Source organism: Cebus imitator, unplaced genomic scaffold, assembly GCF_001604975.1.
Source record: "Cebus imitator isolate Cc_AM_T3 unplaced genomic scaffold, Cebus_imitator-1.0 Scaffold278, whole genome shotgun sequence".
In the NCBI taxonomy this organism is placed as follows: domain Eukaryota; kingdom Metazoa; phylum Chordata; class Mammalia; order Primates; family Cebidae; genus Cebus; species Cebus imitator.
This window is the reverse complement of record NW_016107593.1, coordinates 1,394,312-1,419,687: the sequence shown is the minus strand read 5'-3', so window position 1 is coordinate 1,419,687 and position 25,376 is coordinate 1,394,312. Positions and strand designations below refer to the sequence as shown.

The following is a 25,376-nucleotide window of genomic DNA, read 5'->3' as shown; positions in this document are numbered from 1 at the left end:
ACATTTATAGGAGATATTGTGTAGCTCTTTTTTTTTTAATAGTGTGTATGTCTGAATTTGATAATAGGTAATGCTGGCTTCATAGATTGAGTTAGGAAGTATTCCCTCTTCTTCAGTTTTTTGAAAAACTTTAAGAAAAACTGGTATTAATTTTTTAAACGTTTGGTAGAATTCACCTATAAAACCATAAGGTTCTGGACTTTTACTTGTTGGGGAATTTTTAATTAGTGATTAGATCTCCTAAGTAGTTGTAGTTCTATTCAGATTTTCTATTTATTGGTGATTTAGTCTTGGTTAGTATTGTGTTTATAGGAATGTGTCTATTTCATCTGTATTATCCAATTTGTTGATGTACACTTGTTCTTAGTATTCCCTTGTAATTCTTTTTATTTCTTTAAATCAGTAATGGTGTCCCCATTTTAATTTTTCATTTCAGTAATTTGAGGATTTTATTTTTCTTAATCAAGCCAAAGTTTTGCCAATTTTGTTTATCTTTTCAAAGGACTAGCTTTAGAGTTTCTTGACATTCTCTATTTTCCTATTCTCTATTTATCTATGCTTTAGTCTTTATTATCTTCTTCCTTCTAGTTTTGGATTTAGTTTTTTTTTTAATGTAAGCATTTACAGCTGTAAACTGTACCCCAGCAATACTTTTGCTGCAACTCATGTGTTTTGGTATACTGTGTTTTTATTTTCACTTGTCTCCATGTATTTTCCAATTTTTCTTTGTTGTTTAAGAGTGTGTATGTTATTTAATTTCCATAAATTTGTGATTTTCCAGTTTTACTTCTGTTATTGATTTATAACTGTATCCCACTGTGGTCACAGAAGAACTTTATATGATCTTTATCTTTTAATAACTATTGAAACTTACTTAATAGGATATGGCCTGTCTTGGAAAATGGGAAGAATGTGTATGTTGTTGTTGTTGTTAGATAGAGTGTTCTGCATATGTCTGTTAAAACTAGTTGGTTTATTGTGTTAAGTCCTCTACTTTCTTATCTTATGATTCATGCTTAAAAAACAAAACAAAACTTACAGAAACAAGTGATGTTGCCCCATATGAGATGTTTTCTTAGAATCCTAAACACTTTTCCCAGAGATATTCCTGTTAACAGTGGTTTCTTTTTTGGTTTTTTTTTTTTTTTTTTTTTTTTTTTTTTTTTTTTTTTTTTTTTTTTTTTTTTTTTTTTTTTTTTTTTTTTTTTTTTTTTTGGAAATTCTTGTTGGCAAAGTCTTTTAGAAGTTATAGTATATCCTTTTGAATTTCTTTATTGATAGAAATATTTTATCAGTGGATTTGGTTTAATACAACTAACAGTGATTAAAGGCCAAATCTTATAAATAAGATGAGCAACAAGTTATAAAGTAACATTTCATGGTTTTTGTTTTAAGAAAAGTCTGAAAATGACAAGATCATCTGTCTATTTGCAGCTTATTTTAAACTTTGTTTCTCCCTTAAATCATATTCTCAAAATAGCTGGGAGTAAACAACAGAGACATCTCTTGCCTAAAGTTATTCTAGGGCTAGTTCGTCTTGTCAGAAGTATAATCCTAGTCCTCAGTTTTCAAAGAAGTGGAACTGGTGAGTGTCAGAAAAATATTATGACTAGTCAAAAGCATGATTACATTTCCCCTTGTAATCTGCAAAGTGTCAGATGAACAGTTATTCTCAATGTTATTGCATAGGCATGGAATTGGTGAAGAAAAAAAATGTTTCTTGGTCAGCTACCCTAGTGTGATGGTTCTTGCAGATTTTTAAAAGATGGAAGAGACATCAGAGATAAATTAGGGCCCTAAAATAAAAAGAATATGAATAAAATTTTAATTAAATCTATAATAAATTGTCATAAGAAGTGGAATTCAATACAGATGGTAATAATAAAGCAAATACCTTCTACTGAATGTTAACCTAGTACCTAGTAGTTTTAAAATATTATATCACTAGTATTTCATAATTGTAATATTCAGAATCTATAAGGTTTAAACAAATTTACAAGAAAAAAAGCCCATTAAAAAGTGGGCAAAAAATATGAACAGACACTTTTCAAAGAAGACATATGTGTAGCCAACAGGCATATGAAACAACACTAAGCATGACTAATCATTAGAGATATGCAAATCAAAACCATGGTGAGATACTATCTCACACCAGTCAGAAAGGCCATTATTAAGAAGTCAAAAAATAACAGATGTTAGTGAGGTTGTGGAGAAAAAGAAATGGCTATACACTGTTGGTGGAAGTGTAAATTAGTTCGGTCATGCGGAAAGCAGTGTGACAGTTCCTTTAAGGACTTAAAACAGAATTACCATTTAACCCAGCAATCATATTACTAGATATATACAGAAAGAAATATACCATAAAAACACATGCATGTGTATGTTTGTTGCTATAATGACTATTCAAATAAGCATAGACATAGAATCAACCTAAATGCCCATCAATGGTAGATTGGATAAAGAAAATGTGGTACATATACATCATGGAATACTATGCAGCCATGAAAAAAGAATGATATCATGGCCTTTGTGGCATGGATGGAGCTGGAAGCCATTATCGTAAGCAACTAACAGGAATAGAAAACCAAATACTACATACATGAACACAAAGAGGGCAACAGCAGATACTGAGGCCTACTTGAGGGTAGAGGATAGGAGGAGGGAGAGGATAAGAAAAAATATCCATTGAGTACTATGCTTATTACCTGGGTGACAAATAATCTGTACACTAAACCTCCATGAATGCCGTTTACCTATAAAATAAAATTGAGTACCAATTTATATATATATACATACATTATATGTATATGCATATTTCAACAATATATATCTTAATGTAATATAATTGACATTTGCAAATTAAAGAAGATAAGCATATAAAACCTAGAGAAATTAGAAAATTGTTCAAGAATATATACCTTTTAAGTAGTTGAAAATTCACTTCTAATGCAGGTGTGTCTAATCCCGGTTCCCCTGGCCTTCCAACTCTCTTGTGTCTCTTTAGGGAGAAATCTGTTCTGGAATAATTCTGTACTTCTGAGCCTGATCCTCAGAGCTCTGTTATTCCCACTGAAAGTCAGGAACCATGTGATTTCATTAAAGTCATAACCCTTTCTAGGATTGTAGCGCCTTTTAAGTTTGCACCTCTATATTTTTATCTGGCTCCTTATTTTCTTCCCACTACTCACTAAACAAAAGGCTAAAAAAAGATGAACCCAAACACATGTTTGCCTTTCCACAACTGAATAGGTTGGTATTCATCATTTTCTTTAGTTTGCATTCTTTTATCAGAATTTTTCAAACATGCAGCTGTATTAAAAACTAGGTCAATTAAAAGCAATCATGCACAAAAGTATTTATTAAAATACAAATATATACCAGTAATGTTATAATTGAATGTATTTTTCTGGGACTCATAAGTCTTTTGTGCATTTTATTTCTCTGGTTTCTTCATGTTGATAGTAATATTTACTATGAATTTTACTATGAATAGACCTACTAAATATTGCTGCTGATACTGACATTTGGTAGCTTCTGGACTCAGTTTATGTAAGTCCATTTAATTTTGTCTGTTTTTCTTTCCCTTCCTCTTTCCGCTACTCCCCAAAAATAATCCAAGTGAGCAACTAAAATGCTAATAGATTTTCTTGAGAACTTTGGCCAGAAGCTGTATTTATTTGTAATCACATGTCTTAATGCTAGGTTGCTTATGCCATTCAATATTGTAGTTATTATTTTTACCAGTTCTTTATTTTTACATAATTATTCTAACTTCATTTCATCATGTTTTATTAAAGCACCAGGTTAAAAATGTGTTTAGTTTTACAGTCATCTTAGAATTATTAATGTAATGTCCCTTTTTGTTATTTACAATTTTTTCCACCTAGTCATGTTTTCATTAATTGAGTATATACTCAAATGCACAACAAATCCAATGTTTAGAGTACAGAATTGAAATCATGAATGTCTGAAAATTTCATCAGTTGAGACAATCTTATTGCCATTGCCATGAGGATAGAACTTAATTAGGCCATATAGAAGGAATTGAATGAGATAAGGCAAATGCTTATTTTTGTTATCTTCAAGTGTGATAGATGTATGCTAATTATTAAACTTCCCCCCATGCTATAAAGTCATAGTATGTGTATGCACTGACTTACGTTACATTTGAATAGAAAAACAGAGAAATAGTAGCAGGAATACTTTGCACTGAATCTGCTTCATCTGCCCTTGGCATTGTCCACAGGCTATTGCAACTACAGCAATGCCGTGGAAGACAAAGGTAAATAGAGCTTTTATAAAGGTGTGCTGTCCAACGTGGAATCTGCTATCCGTATATGACTATTTAAATTTGGATGAATTAAATAAAATGAAATAAAAGCTAGATCCGCATTTCTGCTACTCACATTGTAAGTACTCAACAGCCACATGTGGCCATTGACTACTACATTGGACAGCAAAGTTACAGAAAACTTCCATCATCAGAGAAAGCACCATGGGATAATGCTATTGCCTTAATTGAGATTTAGTCTCTGACTAATGAAGAAGGCAGAAACAACAGTACACAAATAAGTGATGACCATGATTTTAAATAAATACACAAAAATATGCATGAAGCTATATATTATTTGTGTGAGCATCATCTAACTACATGCTGAGTGATTAGGTTAGCATTTCGATAACAAAATATGTCACCCAGTGAAGACAAGAGCCTGAGCAGGCTAGTTGAGTGCACACATGTGCGCACGCACACACACACACACATGCACAAGTCTCGGACACTTGTTGAATGAAAAGGCAAAAGTGTAAAAGATAGTCACCATCACATAAGTTAACATACTATGGTGTTAGGAGAAAATTAAATGGTATTTATAGAATTTGGTTAACTTTGTTACTAAAAAGTCAAAAATTCAATCCGTGCTCTGCTTAAAGTGAGTTATGGTGAAACCTCTAAATCATTTCCTTCTTATGTCATTATTTCCAGTTTTCCATTTCAAAGACAGTGTAAACCATTTGGGCCCATTTGCTATCTTACTCATTGTTTATCCTGCAGTAACCCATGGATGGATTGGAAAGTAGGGAAGACCTGGCTTTAAATCTGAACACTGCTACTTAATGAGCTCTTTGGTTTTGTCGTCTCCTGAATGGGGACGATCACCGTGCTTACCTTTCAGGATTCTTGTGAAGATACATGCATAAAGCACTTCATGGTTGACATCTGGTGCAGCAAGTGCTCATAAACAAGGACTCAAATTTGGATACTAACATTTAATCTTCCTCCTAGCCTCTCTGTATTTCTATCTTTATCATTATTTCTGTTCATGTCTTCTGTTTTTATGCTCTGCCGTGTCTTTGATCCCTTGCTCTCACTCAGAAACCCAATGGAATGAATAAGGAGATTAAGAAAGAGAAGGCTACCAGAAAGTAAAGTAAAAGGAGAAAGGAAATGGGAAGAGAGGAAGGAATTGAAACATCTGTAAAAGGATATGCCTCCTCTTTTTGTTCCAGACTAAAACTCATTTTGTTTCATTGTATTCTCTTTGTGCTAAAGAATCAGTTTGACTGAATTTTTAACCAAAATAATGATTTTTTTCTTGAATTAACAAAATGAACAATGCTTATATTTCTTAATAATTGAGTCCTTAGATGATCATACAATATTACCACATTATATTTAATTCTTTTTTTTGAGAAATGTGAACAAAAAGAGGAAAACCTGTGTGTTTGGTTTTAAGGTCTCTGGTTAATTTTCTGATGTAAAGCTTTGCTGTAAAATCATTTCATTAAGTGCTCCATTTGTGAGCTGCTTGTGGTGCTTTGTAATCTAAGCATTTATTCAGTCATTTCTCTGACTCTGAGGGCTCTCTGCCAAAGCACAGCTTAACAACTGAAGCAGGTAAGGAATGTTTATTTTGCTCTAATTGGTGACCAAAGGCTGTTCTGCATAATATCTCAGAGAAAAACTCAGACCTTCTAGTCCTGACACTATGGAGGAGAAAACCTGAACACAGAAAGGCACTCGGTTCTTACCTGTATCTTCCTTGACTAAGGTGATTGCAACTTGACCTCAGTGTCTCCATTTCTAAAATTGGGATGATCATTCCTGCCCTCTATGCTTTCTAACATTGTTGAGATAATTGATAAAAAATATTTTAAAAATCAAGGAGATATGGTGCCTGTAATCCCAGCACTCGGAGAGGCTGAGGTGGGTGGATCTCTTGAGGTCAGGAGTTTGAGAACAATCTGGCCAACACAGTGAAACCCCATCTCTGTTAAAAATTAGCTAGGTATGGTAGTGTGTGCCTGTAATCGCAGCTACTTGGCAGGCTGAGGCAGGAAAACGGCTTGAACCCAGGAGGTAGAGGTTGCAGTGAGCCAAGATCTCACTTTACCCTGGGTGAGGGAGCAAGACTGTCTCAAAACTAAATAAATAATAAATAAAACAATGAGAAACACGGACACAGGGAGGGGAACATCACACACTAGGGCCTATTGTGGGGTGGGAGGGGGATTAGGGAGGGATAAAATTAGGAGAAATACCTAATGTACGTGATGGGGGGATGGATGCAGCAAACCACCGTGACATATGTGTATCTATGTAATGATCCTGCACGATCTGCACATGTACCCCAGAACTTAAAGTATAATAAAAAAACAAAATTAAAACAACAACAACAACAAATCAAATCACAGTACACATGAGTTTGCATTTTCTAAATGTGATAGAAGATATCACATAAGTTACTACCAATAAATTTGGTAGTACTCACCAAGGTGGAGCCAGCAATTCTAAGCAGCCTATCTCCAGCCTGACTCTAAAGAACCCTAGGTCATCTAGTGAATTTAGTGGTAACAATAGGGAAGCAATTATTTGGAAGAGTGTCTGGAGTAGATGTACTGCTTTCCTGAGCTCCAAAGAAAGAGGCCACCATATCACAGGTTGTTTATATGCAATTCTTACACCATGACTGGAGCCCAAGACAGTCATTTTTAGCTATCCTCCCTTTTCTCCCTATATCAAATATGACACCAGAAATTTATTCTCTCCCCTCTTGACTTCCTCATACTAGCAATAATTTTATCTCATTCTCAAATTCAAAATTTAAGAGTCACTCTTGATTTTTCCCTTTCATTGTCACTCCAAATATCTACAAATTTTGTTACTTGCAGCCATTGTGTGCTCTTGATTTATGCTATACCACCTCAGTTCAGGCCCCTGTGGTCTTTGCCCAGACAAATGCAACAGCTTCTGTAGTGTTCCTACTTTCAACATCTTTTCTACTCTCCCTGGACTGCCTAGTTCTGAGGGATACATTTCCCTGAAAGTACAGTTGGAAACTTGTTGAAAATGTTCTTCATCTCATATCTCTTATTCTATAAAAGGTAGATAACACAGAGGATACAAGGCTGAGCTTTATGAATTAGACATGATACCATTGCCTTAGTCTATTTTGTGATGTTATAACAGAATATTTGAGACTGGGTAAATCCAAAAGAAAAGGAATTTATTTCTCACAATTCTGGAGGCTGAGAAGTCCAAGGACAAGGACTTCTTGTCCTCTGCTGCACCTGGCGAGGGACTTCTTGCTACATTATCCCTTGGTGGAAGGCAGAAGGACAACAGAAGATGCACATGGGAGGATGAGAGAGAGAAAGCCAAACTCATCCTTTTCAACAGGAACCCACTCCTGCAATAACTAACCCACTTTTATAATAGCAGCGTTAATACATTCATGAGACCAGAGCCATTGTGACCTAATCACATCTTAAATGTCCCACTTCACAACACTCTTGCACTGGGGATTTAGTTACCAACTCATGAACCTTGAGGGGCACACTCAAACGGTAGCAATTACCTACCTATAAAAGGAGGATACACATTCATCCATTCAATAAGTATTTATGGAGTCCTTACTGTATGTCAGACTGAATTACGGTGAGAATTAAATGAAGTAATAGATGAGAGGTAGTAAAGAGACCTAATTAGGTAACCAACAAATGTTACTGTTAGGAAAAAGAGAATGAGGAGGAGTTGCTGTTATTATTATCTTCAAGTTTGATTCTAATGTGCATGATGCTACACCTACAGTAAACTGTGCCCTTGCATTTGCTTGTTGCACTCTTTTCCCTCAGCTATCGTTCATTAAAATATTCAGCAAAACTGCCGCCTTCACAAAGACAGTGCTCCCTGCTTCCAGAAGGCTTTGCTCTGATTTCTTTCTTTCTCTCTCTCTCTCTTTCTCTCTTCCTCTTTCTCTTTCTTTTCTTTTCATTTCTTTTTCTTTCTTTTCATTCCTTTCTTTCTTTTTCTTTTTCTTTTCTTTTCTCTTCTTTTCTTTCTTTCTCTCTTTCTCCTTTTTTCTTTCTTTCTTTCTTCTTTTTCTTTTCCTTCCCTTCCTTCCTTCCTTCCTTCCTTCCTTCCTTCCTTCCTTCCTTCCTTCCTTCCTTCCTTCCTTCCTTCCTTCCTTTCTTTCTTTCTTTCTTTCTTTCTTTCTTTCTTTCTTTCTTTCTTTCTTTCTTTCTTTCCTTTCTTCTCCTCCTCCTCTCTTCTTCTTCTTTCTTCTTTCTTCATTCTTTTCTTCTTTCTTCTGACAGAGTCTGGCTCTGTAGCCCAGGCTAGAGTGCAATGCCATGATCTCAGCTCACTGCACACTCTGTCTCCTGAGTTCAAGTGATTCTTGTGCCTCAGCCTTCCCAGTAGCTGGGATTACAAGCATGCTCCTCCACACCTACCTAATTCTTCCATTTTTATTAAACACAGGTTTTGCGTGTTGGTCAGGCTGGTCTCAAACTCCTAGCCTAAGGTTATTCACCCATCTCAGCCTCCCAAAATGCTGGGATTACAGGTATGAGCCACCATGCCTGACCCAGATTTTCTTTTAAACCTCCAACACAGTTTTTTCATTAAAAGATTCATTAGGGAAAATAAAGTTTTCGTTTTCGTTTGTCAATCTTTAGTTACTCTAGAGAGTTTATAAAATGTATAATATGTCTTACAGAAGATGTTCAAAGGCAATTGATGAGTGTCCATTTGAATGAACAAATGGAAGGATGAAGAAGATTGAATGCGAATATGCAAATGAGATAGGAAAATATTGTACAATATCTTCGGATTCATTTTTTATACACCTACTGGTATCAGTATGTGCAGTTTAGGATAGGAAATCTGAGTTCTATGATCAAATTGATTAGGGACCTGCTTTTCAACTTACAGTAAATAATTGAGCCTTTCTGTAACTCATACAATTAGCAATTTGATAAATTTTTATTAAGCACTTTCTATCTGCCTAGCGCTGAAACGTTGCTAAGTATGTTTTTACCTAATTTTCTTCCTGATAGTACACTTTAGTATAATAATGAAAATGTACCCTGATTTTTCTTCCTTGGAGCCAAATACTTTCGCACACTGAGTAGGTGAGTGGCTGGTATCTGCAACACTGATAAGTGAGAAAATCATGTTATAAACTGACCATTCTTTGGACCGTATTTCTAGAAAAGTAAAATCTTTATAAGGGTACCAGCTAGATTAGCTACTAATTACATTTATAAAGGAGTATATGTAATGAAGTAGAATTGAATGTATTAAACAAATTGCATCTTTATCAAATATATGTTGCTCATCCTTTTAAGAGATCAGTGCAATCATCCATATTTTCTCTCCACCCCATTATATTTAATTAAACAGTTTGGGTCCAGTGGGGTCAAAGGTGTCCAGTAACACTTACCATCTGACAGCAAGCCCACAGCCTATATTCTGTGAATGTGGAAGCCCTGATTCATTGCAACAAACAGGTATCTGCATTAGGAAAACAGCTACCACTCTAATTTTCTCTAATTGACTTGTTGGCAATGCTAACAGATAGGGCAAAAGATGCAGGGACATGCAGAGTGGGCCCCGACAAGAACTTGGCATGGATGAGGCCACTGAGTGAAGTATATAATCTGTAATGAATAAAGGACTCTGGGATGTCAACCTGGCACATGCCGCTGGCATTTAATTCACACAAAATATTAAATAAAAATAATGATGTTCTTCCTAGCTTTTGTTGCCAAGTACAGCATCTTGGTCTAACCCTGAAGAGCTGTCTGCAGGTTTCTTGATTCATTCCCTCAGCCCCAGAAAAAGACATTCATCTCTTACCTTCAGGGACACCTCAAAAAAAGCTCTTAGAATAATGGGTCTCTCACCTACCAAGTCTCGGAGGAAGGAGAATCCAGGTTTTTCCTGATTACCCATTTCTTGTCATTTTCAATCTCTGTAATCAATAAATGTGCATTTATTCTCCCCTCTCCTGAACACAATGAATATACTGGCCAAGAGCCATCTATTTTGGATGCTCAACGAGTTATTAAGTATTTCTTCAGTCTCCTTTATTCTGAACTAAAGTGTTCTACAAGAAAGGTTGGCCAAACAATAATGCAAATCTGATAGATGATTTCAAATCTGTGGAAAAACCTAGAATATTCTTGATTTAGAAGAATTCCCATGGACATCCACCAAAATCCAAATTATTTCAGTATGATTAAATCACTTTAAATTCAAATAAGAAAATACTGCTGAGCTTTATTATGCAGAGGCAACTGATAAATTTTTAAGCCTATGTATTTGCAACATTTTAGCAAGTACAAAAAAATACATTTACTGTCATGATTGTCATGAAGTGTATTCTTGCACAATGAGGTCTGGCCATAATTAATGATTAATTCATTTGGAGTCATCATGATAATATTAAATGTGTTTAACTCATTTGTTGCTTCTGTAGAGGGAGCAATTCTAGGCAATTCTTTTGTGATTTACTGGTTTTAAAGTTGAAGAGCTCTGAGCATGTGCAGGAAAATAGTTCCACATTGCTCTCTAGTGGTACAGTGGTAAATTACACCTTTCTTTCCTACTGGCAGAAAACCCTCATTCTTCCTTGCTCCCAATTCACACTTAAAGCTTCTTTCCCCCTCCATACACATTCAAACAAAATACCTCCAACACAGTGTAAAAGATATCAAAGGACTATATCCCACTAGCTAACTAAGAAATGAATAATTATTTTATTATTGTTGTTCTGGAAGATCAAGTATTAGAACAAACTTTATCAGGGCCAGATAAAAATCCTATTGTTTCCTCAGTAGGTCCAAAATGCAGTTTGGCAAAAGAACAATACAGAGGCCAGACTCCCGAAAAGATGTTTATGAGCAGATAAAGTGCAAGAAGCATGAAAGAAAGCTCCTGGAAAAGTCAGTCAAAGGGGTTCTGGAGTCTTCCCAAGCCTTTATTACCTAGGTAGTTCTGCATTACGTTAGAAAAGCCATTGAACTTTTCTAACTGAGCCTCAAGTTACTAACTGACAAAGGAAAATATTGAGCCAGAACGCCTTCAGGACTCCTCGCTCTATGTGATATTCTTATATCAGTTACAACTACATTGCAAGTGTGTTTACTTTTCACGCGGCGAAGCTCTTACCACTTTTTGTTTACGTGTAGAGTTGATCTTCTCCAAGGTGTACACAGCATAGTAGGGATTGGTGAGATACAATGATTAGTATAATTCATTAATTCAACAGGTAGTAAATTATAAAACTCCCAGCTCTGTTTACCATGGCTAAGGATCAAGTGAAAGAAGCTGTCGTTACTCAGATGACTAGAGATTTGATAGGTATCAGTATTAGCAAGAGCCTGTATTGGAACAACAATTACCTCACATTTATGGGGGTTGGGGATGAAGAAATGATGATTGCTACTCAGGATTATCCATGTAACAGCTAGATGACATGTTATTGTCATTCATATTACGGTAAAAATTCAAACCAATACAATGAGAACCAGGTAAGCTATTTTTAATTTTTTTATTAAGAAATAATACACACCCTGAAAGACTGAAAAATAATAATCCAGTAATGTTACAGAAACTTTTACAGAGGGCATTTTCTATGGAGCTATAAACTAAGCACCTTGGTGGTGGGAACAGAAAAAGGAAGACATTAATTTAGTGTCTCATGGATATGCTGGCTATCCATAAACTTCAGCTGCTAACCCTGATTAGGAAGTCAAAAGCTTCCTATCAAGTAGAACATTCTTAACTTTGAATCCTAATTCTATTTGGATGTGTGAATATAAAATAATCACTCCAAATCTCCTAGCCTAAAAACCTGTTTCATTATTTTATATTCAACCCCCCGCTTCCACACTTTACCACATCATATGAAGCTTCTCGTTTGTTGTTGTTACTGTAATGGTTGACACCTTGACTGTGGAAGACCAGATATGAGTATCTATTTTTCCAAGGTTATATGTATATTTGCATGTAGTTGGGTATGTAGGAATCTATCCAAGGTTATAGACTAGTAACCACAGGCTTGGATTCAGTCTAGAGAGATAGTTTTGACGGCAAAGGTTTATTTTATTTATTTCAATTACCTGCCAACACCAAAAAATTTGATAATTTCTCATAAAAATATGGATTTCCAGATAATCTGACAACACTGGGGCTACCTTCCTTGTGCTAATATATTATATTGGACCAGAATAGTGGTTCCACTTGAGATCAGTCATATACTTTCTAAGATCCTGTCTGCCCTATTGGCTCTCATACACGGTAGCCAAATCTATGTGTTTTTTTGTTCTTTCTCTCTCTCTCTTTTTCTCTGATTGATTAAAAACAACACACACACACACACACACACACACACACACACCCCTACCCCTCTCCTAAGCATTTGAGTTTGGAATTTCTGACCTCTTTTTCACTCTCTTGATAAATACTTAGATACAGGCAAATACAGAAATGTATTCATTTGAACCAAGTGGAATTTGAACTGCAAAAAGGCAATTTTAAATGTCTCAAGCCTAATAAAAATGTTTATGTTTTTGGTGCATAGATGGTTCACATATTGGAAATCAGACTTAGTCTCTACTGCAATAACTTGAAAGAATATTTTTCCCATTGGAAAAAAAAGTATATATTTTTTGGTCTACTCAAGTGTATTTTCACCACTTTTTTGCTGAAACGTTTTCTTCCTTTTATTTTGCTTCCAAGTCCTACCCTTCACAAGCCCCGATTCAAAGTTCGTATCTTCCAAAAGTCTTCTTTGATGACCCAATTCCTCTCTAAGTTTTCAGACCTCTAAATGTATAGCAGTCATAAGCTATATCTCATGCTTTATTGTTTAATTTTACATAGTCTTTCATTGTTTTCTCTGCCCAGAATTATGTTAGAAACCTGACAGAGATTCATCTTCTACAAGTACTTGGATCTCAAAGAGCATTTAACACTTGTCAATTGATTACTTGCTTATTAGGAAAAGAGCTTGAAACGTAAATTTTTCTAAAAGAAATATTCCCTTTTGGAGGGAAAGCAATTCACTGAATAGAAGCCTTTTGACTATATTAGATATTATTTTATTATTCTTGCTGTATTACAGCTCCTGAATCCATGTGATTTAGACTGTCAATATATTTAACATTAATACTTAGGTCATATACAAATTTTATGAAGAAAATCAGATCAATTTTTATAGCTCCCTCTCAGAGATAAACTCACTCATTTTTAAAGCTTTTGTATTTTGATACAAAACCCAGATACAGAAAACCACGTGCAACAAATGTGTAGCTTAATGAAGTATTATAATTTGGAGTTCAACACGTTTATTTTCTCTATTTTCTGCAAACTGTCATTTAGGTCCAGAGGCTAGTTGAGACTAACTAGGTTTGATCCCACTGGTAAAACTCTGGAGGGTAGTAGGTTCTTTCATCAGGACGCACAGACTGTCTTGTCTCTATTTTATCTTAGCAATTATTAATGCTGAGATCCCTTCATCAATGGGGGCTGTAAAGCAGCAATATTTTAATTCTATCATTTTGTTTTTATTTGTTAGCTAGAATTATGTTCTGAGTTCACAACCTCAGAAATGACCAACTGTTATTATTCTTTAAAATACCTTTTTCAAATTATGCATTCTTCATACGTCGTAACACTGTGTTTTTCTATGTGCAGATTATCCTTGTCTCTGGTATGAGAGAGTCTCTTCAAATTGACTCCTGAATCTGTTTGACATGACTTTACTAGTTGCTTCCATTCTATCTAATATGTCAAGATATTTCAGGTTGAATTGGCATGTTTTCTACTTCAAGAATCAGCTAGTTCTGCAAGAAGCTGTTTCTTTGTATTAGGAATTATTTTTTCCACCAAACTATAGTCTGTGTATTAGGGATGCTTATTACTATTGAGTCTATGTTTCCAGGCTTTTTTTTTTTTTTAGCAGAAAGAGCTAGAACAGAGAAAAAATAAAATTTCAGTTCAAACTTATTTTTCCAGTTCAACTGTAGGAACACAGACTTTATTTAACCTTTTCTGTATTACATCTCTAAGTCTTTTCATCTACACCAAGAGGTTCTCAGAGACATAGGGGAAGATAGAATATCATGTTTACTCATTTGCTTTATTTCATATTACATTAGTCTCAAGATAATAATAAAAGTGTCAACATCAATAATAATTGAAACATTTATCTTTGCATATACTGCCACTAGTCTTTAATTTTGTCTTAAGATAGTACTATATCTATAATATCAAAACATGGAGCCATTACAAATAAAATACCTTCCTTTTAATTTAGTTTATTAAATTTTTGTTCATCAGTTAGCTATTATCAGTGTTCCTCTGGTCATTTTGTTTGCCTACAGCTAATTTTCTAGTAGTTCGGGGGATCAGGGAACAATATTCCTGAGTGTTTGCAAGTTGATAACAGTTTGACTCTACCCTTTATGTTTAAAGTTAACACTTTTTGACTATAAAATCTTGAATTACATTTTCTTATGTTGAGTATCTAAAGTTACTCTAATTTCTTCTGCCACAAAATGTTATATGAAGTCTGAAGTCTGATGATCTAATTTTTTCTAATATGTCATATATTATTTTTGTCCAGATTACTAAAAAATTATTTTAAATCAGTAATTTTTTTAGTATTCTGTTTTTATTTTCCTTTGGATTTTCTTCATCAAGGATTCTTATTATCTGTATGTTAGATCTTCAGTATTTATCAGTTTTTCCTGAACCCTCATTTAGTCTTCTTAATTTCTTTTATGTTTTCGTTTCATACTTGTTGCATTTATTCATCTAGTTACTCTACTTATCTAAAATTTTTTAATTTACATATATGTATTTCTTGAGTTATGACACATCGTTTCTGAGTTTTCTGATTTATGTTGCTCTTTCATATCTGGTATCATTTTCTTAATGTAGTTTAGTTAGTTTTGAAATCATAAGTTGCAGTTTTGATGAATATTTTGGGGTAATTATTTCTACTTTTTATCCATTTTTGTAATTTTCTATAGGAATGATATTTTCCTATTTTATTTTTTCTTATGGTAATTTTATAAAGAGGTTTCCCTCAATATATTTTTGTTGTTTACACTGATGTAACTTGTTTTTCTGTTTGTTTGTTTGCTTTTCCAGAAATTCAGAGAGCTCTTTTGAGTACACAGAGCTCCCTGTCCTCTTCTTTTCATTAGACATGTTTCAGCAAACTACAGGTTACAGGTAGAATCTGGCCCGGGTCCTGTTCTTGTATGGATGCCTGAACTATGCGTGGCTCTTACATTTTTCAGAGTTGTAAATAAATAAACAGATAAAAATGTGACAGAAACAATGTGACATTCAAAGCTAAAATATTTACTATCTGGGCCTACAAAAGTTTGCCAAGTCTGGATACAGACTAAACACTATGGCAGCTTGCTTTCTGAGTTTTCGTGGTTCTTCTTCTCCCCTAATTTTATCTGGACTTTAACCTTCATCAATATTTTTCAATCTTGCTTATATCTTACATCAGTTCCCAGGAGGTTGTCCCCAGTTTGGGTCCTGTCCTAGAGAGGAGACTTTGGAGGTCAGTTTTGAGTGTTTAAATTTGTTGTTCTGAAACTGAGCTGCTGTGCTTTCCAGCATTAGCTGATATCTATTTTAGAATTACTCTCTTTTTAGGTTTGATATTTCCCTTTGATTTTTCTTACACAGATGCTGATAACAAACAGATCATGAGACTTTTTGGTTGTGTATTCAGACCCACTTGTATTTTAGGGTTGGAGGACACACATCATCACAGAGTTTTGCAGCAAGTAGCTGAATGCTTTCGGTTTTCTACCTGGTAGCAGTTCAGTGTGTTTTCACATGGGGATTGAGGAAGATCAAAAACCCTATTGCTACCACCCGCTGCCACTATCCTTTCAGAATTCAACTCACTCTTTCTTACGCAATTTACCGAGTAGACTATATTAAATTTGTTTTGAGGAAAATGTTTTCCCTCAGTGTTTTGGTACATTAAATAAATCAACATGTTCGTATTGTTTCTGTTTTTCTCCAGAGTCAAGTTCCCATTATGTAATCTCCCTAAAAGCTTTTAACAATGCAGGAGAAGGAGTTCCTCTTTATGAAAGTGCCACCACCAGGTCTATAACAGGTAAGTTAAATTGTTAATCTTCCTCTGACAAAGTAGCATGTGATTTGTGGTGAGAAAAGAAAAACTAAAATACAATACAAAGAAGAAAACAAAAATGAATGTATGTAATTATCTTCTGAGTCTGATATGTATAGATGTAAAAATGCACACACATATGCATGCATTTTTTATTTCTTTGGTTGTCAAAATTAAGTGGGAGGAATTCAGTTTACAAATTAGCATGTGGACTTAAAGAATACAGATCTCTCATTCTGTTCCTCCCCAATAGCTTCATAGTTTTGGTGCCCTGATACCATGCTTCCATCTCCTGAGTAGCTTGTCTCAAATCAGTGCCGTCTTTGTCCCTGCACAAAGGTTGCCAAGTGCCTAAATAGACACTTGCTTCTCCACACAGGGTCCTTCAAACTAAGATGACAAGGAGAAGCTGGCCTTCTGGGGTGGTTTGCACTAGGCTGAGTGATGTGGGTGTTATCTTCCTGAGCTCTGGGCCTCCAGGTCACCCCAGCAGTGCCCAGGGCCTCAGGACATTAAAGGGAGTAGCTGATTCAAGGTCTTGTCACCCTTAGGAATTTTTCTGTTAGTTGGATTATAAAGGCAGCACATAAGAGTAAAAGAGTTTAAGAAACTGAGAAAGAAATGGGTAAGATGGTGAGATCCAAACCATTTAAAGAGGCTATTTGTTAGCATGGCTAGGCTTACCAAAATACAGTAAGCAACTCATGTTTGTAAGGCTATTCAGAGCCACTGGAGAATCACTTGACTACTCCCCCAAATCGCTGCCACAGACTTTTGTCTGAAATCTCTAGGTAAAACCCGAGTTCCCTATCTAATTAATACATTGAACCTGCCCCCCTCATACCCTTCAGACCTCATTTAACTTGTCAGATATTGTCCCCTTAATGAGAAGAAAGGATCTGAGACAGCAAGCACCAGAGAACATGAGATGTTACTGAAGTTTGAAATTTAGACGAGTAGGAAGAAATAGTAGTAAAATAAATAGCGGAATCCTGTGGCTTCTACCATTGCCCAAATTTATGTAAACTTTGCGCAGTTTGTTTGTCAAATGTACAGGCTTCATTTGTAGATTATCTTAAGAATACTGTTGTTCTATATTCATAATGGTTATGTGATGGTCTCCAGAATATACTGTCACTGTATTGATTTCAATGGTATATTTTAAGGCAAAGTTGTTATTCTAGTCTCTTTGAATCTTTGACCATTGTTTCCAGGTCTAAGATCTGTCTAAAGTAGGATGCCAAATTTTGGGCAGCTGTCAATATATTTATCTGTGGAGACAGCATATCTCATTCATTGTATAATCAAAGGGGTTCATGACTCCCCTTAAAGGGCACATAATTAACCCAGAGAATATTTACTATCAAACGTGTTATCTGCAAATATAGAGAGATGAGGAAAAATTGAGGCTTAGGATTTTAACCGAGACATTACCATGATGGGTGTCTGGGATTTTCATGAAGAGAATAAAGACCTTATTCTCTGGCTCTGCCAGCAACACGATTCTTTGAGAGCAAACAAACAGGCCACTTTGGCTGCACCATTGTGTCCCATAATTTTCCTTTAGTGATCATCTCTGTCCTCCTTATGTTATAAGATCCCAGGAGTTGTTCATTGCCATGGTGACTTGGCACTTGTGATCAGGCCATGCCAAATGATACTACAGTCAGTCTTTTCAAGCTCTTATTCTCTTACCAAATCTAATGCCCACAAGGAATGACCAGTGAGGTGGCAAATAAAAATCACTTTTCAATCAGAAACTGATAAAGGTGAAAGAATTCAAAGATTCCGAAAGTAAGTTGTTCAGAAAGAACCATTCTTCTTAGTACACGTTGCATTAATTCTAGCATATGGCATTCCCAAAGTGGTGTCTGAAACACCAGTGATCCAGGCAATTTTTGTTTTCTGATGACTCAGATCCTAATGGGACTGAGAATTGAAATAACACTAAAAGTTGGAATTTGTGTGAGGAATTTTATTATTGGAGAAAAGCCAATTAAAGGTTTGAGAAAAATGCTTGAATCCAGCCCTCTTCAAAGGAAAGAAAACACTTTTTCTGAAAGTGGCTGAATTATTTTATTGTGCTTCCACATGTCATGGAAAACAAAGGACAAATAAATGAAATCAAAGGTTAAGGAAACCATTAACAAACATGTCAGTGCCATGTAGGAGACATCCTCTGTCTCTAAGCTTCTGCAAAGGAGTCCCATGAGCAGTCTTGAACAAGGGCCTATATAAAGTAACTACAAAATATATCACAGGCAATAAAACATCAAACTAGAATAAGCATCAGGTTATTGAGTTTTCTATACACATATGCTCACAGATATTGGTGAGCTCTGGAGCCTCTTCCCATACTGGGAATATCACTATTAGGGCTGCGGAAAGTCTCACCTGGCCAAATGCATTAAGAGTCTAGATTTTGCTGTAAAGCCCTTTATTTCTTATTGTAAGGACAAGCTATCTTGAGCCTGGAGAAGAAAAGGGGACAAAAATCAGAAGACGAACAAAACATACTGTTGAATTGGCTTATTTTCAGCTGTTTTTTCAATGTTTAAATGAAGTACAATCCCATGTCAAATGGCATTAAAGTTTAATTTTATTTATTTACATATATTATATAATATATTTACATATATATTTACATTACATATATTTACATTTACATTATATAATATATATATTAACATATATTACATATATATTAACATATATATATAAACATATATTACATATATATTAACATATATTTTATTTATATATATATATATATATATATATTATTGGAGATAGGGTCTCATTCTGTTGCCAAAGCTGGAATGCAGTGGTGCAGACATGGCTCACTGCAGACTTGACCTCCCGGACTCAAGTGATCCTCCCACCTAAGCCTCCTGGGTAGCTGGGACTACAGGTGTGCACCAGCATAGCTGGCAATTACTATTAATTTTTTTTAGAGATGGGGTCTTGTTATGTTGCCCAGGCTGGTAGTGAACTCCCGGTCTCAAGTGATTCTTCTGCCTCAGACTTCCGAAGTGTTGAGTTTATAGGCATGAGTCACCACACCAAGCTAAAGGTCGTTTTGAACGTTAGTATAATGACTGAACATTTATAGGCACTTAAGGAAACACCTGTTAGGAATCAAATGAATTTCTTTGCAAAAGCTTTGAGGCTATCTTTTGTCTTTTACTAAACTATTTTTTTTCAATTTTTTTGAATGAAACCACTCAGTCAGCAGCATATAAAGCACCCAGGAGTAGGAAGAGAAAGAAAAAAAAAGTTGTGTAACAACAAAAGAATGTGTTAAATTCAATTATTCAAATATTAATAGTTTCTGACCTGAGAGAAAAAGACAATTAATATATGCAATATGCATTAATAGCTGTGCTTGTTGTGTACGAGAATGTTCTGCTTTGCTGGAAATGCTCTATATCTGCATCAGACACTAGGCTTTTGTAGCAATTTAACACTTGAATTTGCCTAGTGCAATACAAGAAGTGAATTTTTCAATTTAATTTTAATTTATTTAAACTTAAATAGTTCATATAACTACTGGCCTTTGTATTAGCATAGCTCTGGAGGAAGTGTCAAGTAGAATGACAAGCCACAGCTGAAAAAAAATTTAATCCATAAAATGGGAAAAAAACACTTGGCCAAGGATAGAAATTTCTGGACTGTGTAAGTCCATCAATAAATACAACAAACACCCTTGTTTGAAATTTGAGAGAAGCATTTTGGAGCTTTCCAAGAAACTCAATAACAATAGTCATGAATAATATACTCCTTTAAAATCAGAAATAGTAGGATTGACTATTAGCATTTCTTGAAGTAGAATCACCCTATTTCAAAACCTTATGTATAGCACCTGTGAAAAACCATGAAGTTAATATGTGTTTACCAATGAAACTGGATTAAGAAAACAAAGAGGGTAATCCACTAAAATGGATAGATAAAAAAAAGGAGTTTGTAAATTAGAAAATTTTACCCAAGTGTATCCCATTCTTCTTGTAAAGCCAGCTAAAAATAGAAACAAGTAAAGCAAGGTAGCACCTACATTAATTTAGCAAAAATGTCTTCCACTGCTATGCAAACCTGATGAATGATTGTGATCCTTGTGGAGACTTCAATGTCTTCTCTTCCCCCTTCATCATTTTATAAATCCATTTGAGTTTAAAGGAGCCCTTTAAAAAGAGACATTGAAGAAGATAAAAAGCCTGGGCTCTGTCATTACATTTTAAACACAGCTCTCTTTCTCTCTCTCACTCTTTCACTTTCTCTCTCTCACTTTCACTTTCTCTTCTTTTTTTCTGTTTTTGTTTTCAGTTTTATATTTTGCTCCAAAGACCACAGACTAGTAAACTACTAAATAATTCATTGGAAAACAGGGTGATGAATGGGGGATAGGCATTTGAAATGCAGTGGACAAAGTGAAGTAATCATCAAAACCAGCCAGCAGTCACTCCACTTTAGGCTGTTGAAAAAAATACACCCAGTATTATGCTGCTGTAGACACCAAGTATTTCAGTAGTTCTCATCTCCCCAAATGTCTTCATATGTGCAGCCTGAGAGTTGTATTATAATATCTTATTATTTTTGTTAGACTATGCATTAAATAATATAAAGATATTTTTAAGTGTAAATGTCTTAAGTAATCAATGCTCAAGGTTAGACTATTACTATGACTAAAAAACAATCTTCTCTGATTCTGATGATATCCCAGCATACACATGATTACAAGGTGTTTTGCAGAATTTTGTAAAAACACACACAGCATTATACAGATTCCCATTATGTTATGGATCAAAGCATGTATATACCTCCTTGCAAATCTTGTAAGTCCGTAGGTAGTTAATCCTGTCTTCTCATTCAATAATACGAAATTTTAGTAATGTGGAGTATGGAAACTCCTACTGAAACTAAAAACTTAGCTAATTACTCTGTGAGAATGTGAGTAAAATCACACTTCTACATTTTCAAGGATTCCAATCTAGGAAAGCCTGACAAACCACGTGCTGTCTGAAACTTAATTATCAAATATATAATTGATCCATGGGATCATGTGTACTTGGTCACTCTGACTTTATGCAATCACAGCCACACACAGGTTGCTGTGGATGTCAGGGTACTTTGTTCTTTATTATTTGTTTCTTGCCTAGAAAATGTGTTTGCAGATATAAGCTAAACAACAGTGAAAACCTTAGAGAAACCCTATTAAGTTACAGACGGAGGAGAAAATAAACAAAAACATAGGTATTAGACAAGCAATTTTTTGCAGGAAGAAATAAACCAGAACCCCCTTTTTTATCTTATTTTAAATTATATGGTAATAAAACTGATAGATTCTATAACTAGATCTTTTAGGAAGCAATGTGCAATGTTAAAAAAAATGGTCTTTAAAATATATAAGCAGAAGTGACAGCTAAATTGATACAATCATTCTAAGGGAATTAGTAAATTATAGAAAATATTCAATTACTTTTTTGCAATATAGCAATACTGTTTCTAATGTGTTTTCTGATTGAATTAATTACATTTTTTTCTGTTCTTCTCATGTTCCCTTTCATCATTATTGCCATGCATTTAACTCATTGTGATGTGTTACCACTGATATTTATTTTTTAACGCTTTTATTTACATATTTATTTGTTTGTTTCATTTGGTGGGTTTTTAAACCCAGATCCCACTGACCCAGTTGATTATTATCCTTTGCTTGATGATTTCCCCACCTCGGTCCCAGATCTCTCCACCCCCATGCTCCCACCAGTAGGTGTACAGGCTGTGGCTCTTACCCATGATGCCGTGAGGGTCAGCTGGGCAGACAACTCTGTCCCTAAGAACCAAAAGACATCTGAGGTGCGACTTTACACCGTCCGGTGGAGAACCAGCTTTTCTGCGAGTGCAAAATACAAGGTGAAGTTCTAATTGGTAGCATGAAATTTAAAATGAACTGACATTTGATTAATGCATTGTTTTAAATGCCTCCTGGACCGTCATGGGTCATTTTGCTGCTGTGTGTCTATGTGGAAAAACAAAGCATTTTAATAACTCAGTATCTAAAATTAATATGAGAATAATTATATTTTAGGAAATGATTCTAAGGCAAGGTAGGAAAACATCAAGCATTGTAAAATGTTATTCGATTTTCACCAGATGCTGAGTTTGTGTAAATGATTTGACTCTGTACAAGAGAATGTCATTGTCCCTTGAAAATAGCAGAGATCTATGTTAATTTTCTGGATAGATTTTGTTATCTATGTTTTCATATGGAATCTAGATAGATTCCGAAGCGACCCTATTAGTGTCACAGAGACCCATCTTTCAGTGAATATAACTGGGAATAGATAACTTGAAGATATTTTTTATAACAACCTTAGCACTCTAAGCCATTAACATCTACTTCATTTAGCCTTGAAAACACCCTCGTGCGGTAAAGAAAACTCACAATCCATATTTCCCTTTAGCTAATATGAATTACACCAGCTCTCTGTTCTTGTCCTTATCACAGAGTCATCTCACAAACTCTTTAAGAACTCCTTAGGGATACGTATTTAAGACAGTCATTACCAGTTTCAAATCTCTACCAGCCAGCCTCAGGGATTGTAACAACTAGTTATATACTAAAATAATTTTGTTACCTCTAAAAACTGCTACAATAGTGTATGTAGACAATACACAAATGTAGACTAAAATGAGATCAACAAGTAGTTGTCAAGCACCTACTATGTACCTAGAGAGGTACTGCATCATAGAGACAGTTAATTTTGAAAGAAAACATGATGTAGTCATTGTTACTTATTATGTGTAATTTTATGATGAATATACACTCAGATCTAGGGATAAATTTAGAAGAATAAGTTCTTCAAGAGATGTAATGTATAAAAACACATTTAAAACTTAAACATTCATAAGATACCGATTGGGAATGAAGAAGTCAGTTTTGGAAATAAGAGCATACATGCCGCCCCACGACTAAGAAATCAAACAGTTCAAACCTGGCACACTGTCTTCTTCCTACTCCTTTTGTATTCTCTTAACCACTTGATTGGGGCAGCTCTTGAGGAGATTTTAGATCTCCTGATACTTCAGCCAATGTTCTTTTTACTGAACTACTATCCTCCTGAATTCAGCCTCTAGCTAGTGGTGATTTTGTGGGGATGAAACTATCTTGAGGATGTTTCTAATGCCCATCCTGGACCTACAGCAAAATCCCACCACCAGTTCTGTAAGTCTGCCTCTTTCTGTTTATAGCCATGCTGTATCTGCCTCTGGTGTCTTTCAACTTTTAAATGGCATACCATTCACATTTCATCATAAATCACGTTTTAGTTGAAATCATTTAAAGGCAGTTTTCTTTGGTACCACTGCCCTGTTAGGTGAGGTGTTTGGAAAAACTCTCCAGGCAAGTCTAAATAGTATCATTGATATAAGGTATGTTGTAAGTACCCTACCCATCTCCTTACAGTAGTAGATTTAAGATTCAACAGAACTATAAATAAAGATAACATTATAAGAAAAGACAACCAACGAAACATATGAGACCATTAAAAAAAATCTCTTTTTTATAGATTACCCAATTCTCTGTTTACTTTTAAAAGACTACTTTCTCCACTTTAAAAATTTTATGTTGTAATTGCTGTACTTTGTAGATACATTCATTTCACAGAATGGCCATAGCTACTTTGCCAGAATGTGAAATGTTCTAAGGAACAATGATTGTTTTCTCCAGAATGGCTTGAGTTCCAAAATTTCCTTAAGCAAATTATTTCAGTTGAATAGTTAGTACAGCAGACATGGAATTATTGAATCTCACAAAAAGTGCTTGTGAGGTGAGAACCAACCCAAAAAAATTTTAACTGTTCCTCTTCCCTTCATCTTCCCTGACATAGGCTTTCAATTACTAAAATGCATTCAATTACTGAATTACCAAAAAGATTTTATCTGTTCCTCTTCTCTTCATTTTCCCTGACATAAGGCTTTCAATTACTAATGTATATATTATCTCTCCCTCTTTCTATGTATATCTACACCCTAATATGAGGAGGGTTAGAGGAAACTAGAAAGATATACAAGAAATTTAAATTTTAGAAATAATGGTAATAGATTCTTTGAGTTTTCGCTTTGCACTTTTCAAGCTAATGTTGTGTCTTACTTTATCTCATTTCCACTGCAGCTTTCACAGGTAGGCAGGGCATACACAAGACAGGAAACAAACACACAAAACATACATGGAGCCGCATGACCTTCGCTCAAGGGTTGACTTTGCGACATCCTGTCATGCAACTTAACCTGCTCAGTCTCATTTGTCTCATCTATATGATGGGAATGTTCATACCTACTGTAAAAACTAAGATTCTTCTTAAGTAGTGTGTATGAAGACAGAGTTAGGTGATATAACTTGAAAGAAATTTCTCATTAAACTAGAGCTGTATTGCAGGTAACCCAAGGGCATCATCCAGGGATCTCCCCACAGGAGTGCCCTTCTTGTTACATTTAGTCCCAAATCAAGTTATAATACAGATGCTCATGTTTTGATTGTCTAAAACTCTGTATTACTTTTCCTGATCATATGGAGATATTTTCTATAATTTTTTATATTAAAGTGTTTAATTATATAATGTTTTGCACAAACTTCTATTCAAAATATATTCATCGAATATTGACTAGTGCTTCCTAGTTATAACACGGATGTTACAGAGGATATGAAGTTGTGCAGGACTCAGTCTCAGCTCTCAAACTGTATACAACTCAATGGAGCATGTAACACATGCCTTAAATTATGTACAACAAGAGGAAATGCATGAAATAATGTAGCTAATATTTATTTAATACTTTCTCTGGGCCAAAATCAGTGCTATGATTGTCTCCATTTTACATGCAAAAAAAAAAAAACAAAGCTCAGGCCAAACACAGTGGCTCACACTT

The 25,376-nt window shown here is 34.9% G+C and overlaps 1 protein-coding gene across 4 annotated transcripts in view; it reads left to right on the top strand.

Annotated features, from left to right (window-relative positions):
• DCC (DCC netrin 1 receptor) overlaps positions 1-25,376 on the top strand; it is a 1,206,315-nt gene that overhangs the window by 1,037,643 nt on the left and 143,296 nt on the right. For 2 of the 4 annotated variants that reach the window (XM_017501124.2, XM_017501122.2), the window contains exons 16-17: positions 16,347-16,442; positions 22,192-22,364. In XM_017501124.2, the coding sequence (XP_017356613.1) occupies positions 16,347-16,442; positions 22,192-22,364 (269 nt within the window). Of the gene's footprint in view, positions 1-16,346; positions 16,443-22,131; positions 22,365-25,376 lie in introns of all 4 variants that reach the window. The other 2 variants (XM_017501121.2, XM_017501120.2) reach the window with 1 other exon arrangement.